Source organism: Amia ocellicauda, chromosome 23 (assembly GCF_036373705.1).
Source record: "Amia ocellicauda isolate fAmiCal2 chromosome 23, fAmiCal2.hap1, whole genome shotgun sequence".
In the NCBI taxonomy this organism is placed as follows: Eukaryota; Metazoa; Chordata; class Actinopteri; order Amiiformes; family Amiidae; genus Amia; species Amia ocellicauda.
Window position 1 is genome coordinate 22,324,134 of NC_089872.1, and position 6,000 is coordinate 22,330,133.

General features: G+C 48.0%; 1 protein-coding gene across 2 annotated transcripts in view; it reads left to right on the forward strand.

Annotated features, from left to right (window-relative positions):
• The window catches only part of slc35f3b (solute carrier family 35 member F3b), a 36,212-nt gene extending 31,839 nt beyond the window's left edge, over nt 1–4,373 (forward strand). For both annotated transcript variants that reach the window (XM_066696977.1, XM_066696978.1), the window contains 4 exons: nt 1,957–2,082; nt 2,660–2,852; nt 3,079–3,168; nt 3,522–4,373. In XM_066696977.1, the coding sequence (XP_066553074.1) occupies nt 1,957–2,082; nt 2,660–2,852; nt 3,079–3,168; nt 3,522–3,760 (648 nt within the window). In that variant the 3' untranslated portion in view covers nt 3,761–4,373. The remainder of the gene's footprint in view (nt 1–1,956; nt 2,083–2,659; nt 2,853–3,078; nt 3,169–3,521) is intronic.
• The last annotated feature ends 1,627 nt before the right edge of the window (nt 4,374–6,000 follow it).

Consider the following 6,000-nt stretch of genomic DNA (forward strand, 5'->3'; position numbering starts at 1 on the left):
GTGCGTTAAATATTCATGCAGCCCAATAATGCCTCACAACTGTTTCCTCGTGAATCCCTGATGATTATACGGCTTTCATTTCACAACAGCACTTTTAATCATCTTGAGGTACAGCAATTATACCTCGCTCTCCTTTAATTTAATCGTCCGGCCTCGGGGGGCGGAGAAGGTTATTGATCTCAATTTAGAAATAGGTACGTTGGGAGATCTGAAGATGTATTTGTTGTTTAAATTAGACACTTTATTTATGATGTATATTTGTATATATTTAGTCGACTTTTGTCCCTGGCTGCTGGCTGAGGCTGGGGGCTCTTCCTCTCTGCAGTCCAGCCCACTGCGGCTCCGCAGCTCGTTAACGCTCGCTCTGCTGCCCTCTCGCTCTCCATAGTGAAGTGGGAGGCTGGTAGGAGTCTGATGTCTCCAGTTGGGGGAGGTTAACTGGAAAAAAACAGGCAGGCGAGCTGTTAATGTATCCCGTCGATGTGTGGCTGCAGTGCTCTTAACGCTGAGAGCTTCTGGCCAAGAGGCACCAGAGAGTCCACCCCTCTGATAAAACTGTGGCTCTACGATCTTTTGCTGCGTCTGCCTTACCTGTAAAAGCCATGAGTTGCATCTCAGTCTGCCCAGAATAACCATATGATAGAATTGTCCGTATTGAAGAAGATGAGTAAAACCCCCCACCCCTCCGATCTGTCACCCTGCCCGTGCCGAGGGCTGGCAGGGTCTCTCTCTCTGGGCCGCGCCACACTCGCTGTGGAGATTAGCCACGGCTCCTGGCACTGAGAGGCCGAGCAGCTTTGCCCACAGGAGACGTGGCGGGGGAGCTGCAGAGCCGGAGAACATACTGGCCTTGATCTGCACTGGTGCGTTTCAAACGAGATCTTTCTGAATGACCTTAGAGAAGATGGGCCCAAAGACACAATCCTCTTCAAAACATAATCTGCGTCCTTATTGTGGAGCCATTATTCTGCTGCTCTGGTCCCCCCCCCCAGATCCTTTAGCCTCCGTTATCTGCACAGGAACTTCTCATTCACTGCTAATCTTAAACACACTCGGGCCCGTCCCCATTCATCACCTGCCCAGCTCTTCTGTTTGCATCCCTCTGCTCAGTTGGGCAATGCTCAGCTTGTCCAAACAGGGGGTGTGTTTGGAAGTGATAAGCCCCCCCGCAGGGCTGCTGAGAGCTAATGATCAACAGGGTTTATAGATAGCTCGCATTCATGAGCTCAGACAGAAAAACAATTAAGTGACCACACCGAGGCCCGGGCGGCTGTCAATCCACCACTTCCCTCCAGCTGCGTCACTGTACAAGTTATTTATGAATATTAACAATGGAGCTGAGGTTTTAATCTGTAGGTTTCAGAGCTTTCGCTTCCAAGGGGAGCCTGATTCATCGCAACAAGCATTGGAGGGGGCGATTGTGAAGTTTTCAGTTTAATTTCTTAATGACTTAATGAGTGTTGCTGTGACAGCTACTTCAAGGGTTCACGTGGAGTTCACTCAGACAGTGTCATCCGTTAGTGATGCTGGAAGCCCAATTTCCATTTGTGTCCCCGGGTGCGTGTGTCCCTGCTGATCTGGAAAAGCTCCTCTGGTTTGATGTGGTCGATGCCTTTCATGATTTTGAAGACTTGGATCAAGTCCCCACGTAGTCTCCTCTGTTCCAGGGTGAAAAGGTTCAGTTCTTCAGTCTCTCAGTAGGACATTCCCTTCAGACTTGGAATAAGTCTGGTTGCTCTCCTCTGAACTGCCTCTAGAGCAGCGATATCTTTCTTGAATTGTGGAGCCCAGAACTCCACAGTATCCAGATGAGCTCTAACTAGTGCATTGGACAGTTGCTCCGGTATAATCCACTGCGCTCATTGTGACTGAACGTGTAAATTGTCCTCAGTGTCGGCTGCCCATGTTTGTGTGCGAAATGGTAACCTGTCTCCTCTCCTTTGTCCTCCTGTCCAGATTGTGGCGGCGATCCTGGCCATAGCGGGAATTGTAATGATGACCTACGCTGACGGCTTTCACAGCCACTCTGTGATCGGGATCGCGCTGGTTGTGGCTTCCGCCTCCACCTCCGCCCTCTATAAGGTTCGTACAGCAGCCATCGCCCCCCAGCAGACACAGGGCCATTGTTTCCCACAGTCTTTGGATTTGTGTGAATCTTTTTTCCTCAAATCAATGTGTGTTAAACAGATACAGGGATGACTGTATTCAAAATGGATCTGACTTGCTTGCCCTATTAATGTCAGCAATTGAGGACATTAACTGGATTAATTCCAGAAGAAGAGAGGCCTCTTTGGGAAGGCAGGCCTCCTGTTGAACACCAGTCAGGCATTCATTCACATTAACCTGTGTATCTGTGTAGACCATGTGCTGGATGTTTAAATGCTTATGAGTGCACTCGTGTAGACAGTTCTGCAGTAGATCAAACTGCTGTGTATCTGGAGTCTGTTTTCATCTCTGGGAAATGACGTCCCAAAGGGAACCAGCGCAGGACTGCGGCCCAAACCACCCTGCGCTATGAATTTCTTCTGATTATGTGTTCATTTGGCAGACGATGCTGCTCAGGGTTTACCGCAGGCTTCAGCAGCTCTGAGGGGTCCAGCAGCGCAGCCGCTGTGGTTGTGTAGCGAGGGCGAGACACCTGAATGTCCCTGTCTTGCAGGTGTTGTTCAAGCTCATCCTGGGCAGCGCCAAGTTTGGAGAAGCAGCCCTGTTTCTGACGATCCTCGGGGGAGCCAACTTCCTGTTCATCAGCTTCATCCCCGTCATCCTGTACTTCACCAAAGTGGAATACTTCAGCTCCCTGGACGCCCTGCCCTGGGGCTGTCTGTGCGGCGTGGCCATCCTGCTCCTCAGTAATAAACATCAAATCTTCATATTGAAAGCCTTTTATTCTGTTTTCAGAATGTACTCACTGCGTCTCTGTAGGAACAGCTTACTAGTAACTTAAAGGCAATGAACTGTTTATAGATTACTTGTTCTTGAGAAACAGCTTCATAATTGTTACATATATATATATATATGTGTATGTATGCTTGTGAAAAAGCTTTTTTGTTTAATGTCATATTTTTTCTTCTGTAGCGTTCAACATCCTGGTGAACTTTGGCATTGCGATCACGTACCCGACTCTGATCTCTCTCGGGATAGTCCTGAGTGTCCCAGTCAATGCAGGTGAGTAGTTGTGTCTGTTTGCACACACATGTAACCCATCACAGGAGCTCAGCTCTCTCTGCCGAGGGATAATATGAGCGGCGGGAGGAAGGCTGGCATGTAAACACAATCAGAAAAGAGAAGGATCTGAGAAAACAGCAGCTTCCTGCAATTATGTATTATTGTCAGTGTGAGCGGAGCAGGTGTTGATCTTCCAAATGAAAGACTTGTGTGTGCTGTGCCCTGCTGTTGTGTGTGTGGCTGTATTGCGGTGTTGTCCTGTGTGGTGCTGTGTTTTTTCTGGGTGCTCAGTGGTGTGTGTGTGTAGTGCTGAGTTTTCTAGCTGCTCAGTGCTGTGTCTTGCGTTGTTGCAGTGGTGGACCACTACACCAGTGACATCAGCTTCAACAGCGTGCGCGTCATCGCCGTGCTGATCATCTGCCTGGGCTTCCTGCTGCTGCTGCTGCCCGAGGAGTGGGACCAGACCCTGCTGGCACTGCTGGCCCGACTGCGCCGGCGCCGCAAGGAGGAGCCGGCCGAGGCCGCGGAGGTTGGGGGTGGGCTGGGCTGGAGCCGCCGGGGCCGGACCTCCATGTCCACCTTCACCCACTGACCCACCGGCCGCTCCACCCCTCACAGCACTGTGTGACGTTTATACCATAAAACAAAGCAAAAAAGCACAGGTATCATTGTGTTGTAAATCTCTGTAGAGTTTTTCTATTATTTATTATTATTTTTATATACTTCTTTGTGTGCGTGTGCGCGTGCGTGTTATAGATATATATACACACAGCGTATACCATCTGCTGTCTGAAATCTACACACTGCTGCATGTTGTCGTCTTGCCTGATTTTTCAATATCTTGACACCGGGCTTCTCTGGGGTGTTCATGGATGCACCGCTCGAATTCAGATTCCATAACGTAAAGCCTGCATCCCGAGCGAGCGTCCGACACGGGCTCTGGTTCCCAGTTCTTCACAGAAGGTCACGAGGAGACAGCTGGAGCTCAGAGGTGCCAGAATGGGGCTTCAGACAAGGGATCTGTGAACTCTTTTTTTTGACCTGGTCTGTCGAATTCATTGCTGGGTTGAGCACAGTGTCGCCTTCTCGATCCAAAGAGGAACTCCTTCTACACATGGGAGACTTTTTAATGATTTGTATTATTATTATTATTATTATTATTATTATTGTGGTAAAACTGGAAAGTAAACGTGCTTTTTTTTGCACAGCTCTGGGTTTTGTCAGATATTACGAGGGTACGGACTCAAGGTGTGAGGGGAACCGTCGCAGCAGGAGACGCGTCTCTGGGGACCGGCGCTGTCTGAGCGTGAGGCCGGTCTTCCGCAGGGCCGGGTGGTGTGGGGCCCGGTCAGGGCAGGAATTGCCATCGATATGGAGTCTGATTCCTGCACGTGGGGATGTCGGATGTGGCTGGACAGGTCACTGCTCCAGTGTGCTGAGAACGGGTCCCGTCCCCTGGCAGCGGCTCGGCTCCGTGTGTAGTTTACATCCTGCACTTTCATGGGAATAGTGAGAGTGTCAATAACCCATCAGCACTTTAACTAAACTGAGCCTCCGCTGCAGCCCCCTGCGCTGAAAGACCTGACCTCCCTTTCAATGAGCTTATTAGACTCTGATCAATGTGTCCAATCGTACAGGGCGCTCGCTCCCTTCAGCGTTGGACGATACAAAGGTTAAAAATTATAATTAAAAGATGCCAAAACGTGTGTAAGAGCTGACCGTCCTCGAGGAGATGGTGATTTAAAAGCAATATTTCTCCCTCAAAGCGACAGCAGGGGGAGGTTCGCCCATTTGGAAGAGAGCTGTTTTGCTGACGGCAAAGAGTTCGTCTGCGTGGGATTGTTTTCTCCGCTTGTGCGTCTTACACTGTGAGGCCCTGCCGTGCCAGCGCTGTGTCCGGAGGGCACGATGGTTGGCGCAGGCAGTTTGTGCACCTGCTCCTCTCCGCTCCGCCGAGACAGCGCTATATTGTTTTGCGGTATCTTGTTGAATGTATTGTCGTTGCTATAAAGGCACGCTTGTTTTCTTTGGGGAAACGCATGTCTGTTTTCTCACAACAATCGGCCGTCTGCCGAATTATGTTCTCAGCAATTTTCATGAAAGTAAAATGACTTTAGAGACTCAGTTTTTTAATTTTATTCTGCCGGTGATTAGAAATCAGCTCTTGCTCGTCTCAGTGCTCGTGAAGCAAAGGTAACGCGGAGCTGCAATAATCGCTCTCACTGCCTTCTGCAAAAGAAACATCCAACCCTGTTCTCCATTGTCATTCTACAATGGCAATAAATCATTATATTGTATTCCTCTGGAATTATTGCTAGAAGTAACAGTAAGCCTTTGTAAGGAATGATTTATACACTGAAATGCAACATAATTATCACATTAAAAATAGGTTGGAGAAATGAATTAATTGAATAGTTCTATTTAGACATTACCACGTGTACATCTTTTGTGAGGACTTTAAGGGATATTTTTTTTATTGAATGTTTTATTAAAATAACAATAGTACATTTTGTCTGTGAGGATCTTGAAGATGCCATCCATGTGTCTTAGTTTTGGTTAAATAAAAACATTCATACATATATACGCTTGCACATTTCCGCTATTGTCAATTTGTGTGAATATTAAGGAATAGTAAGGAATTTGATCCATCTCACCAGCTTTAAACTATAAAATCTGGTTATGTATTATTTCTGTCTATTATAATCTGCTGCACAAACAAACGCAATATTTGACACTTTTCTTGTGTGTCAGTGGTTTATGTAGTGGTTTACACTGGGAGCTCTCTTCGGGGTTGTCATACAGAGACTGGTCCCAGTTCTCACTGGCAGACCA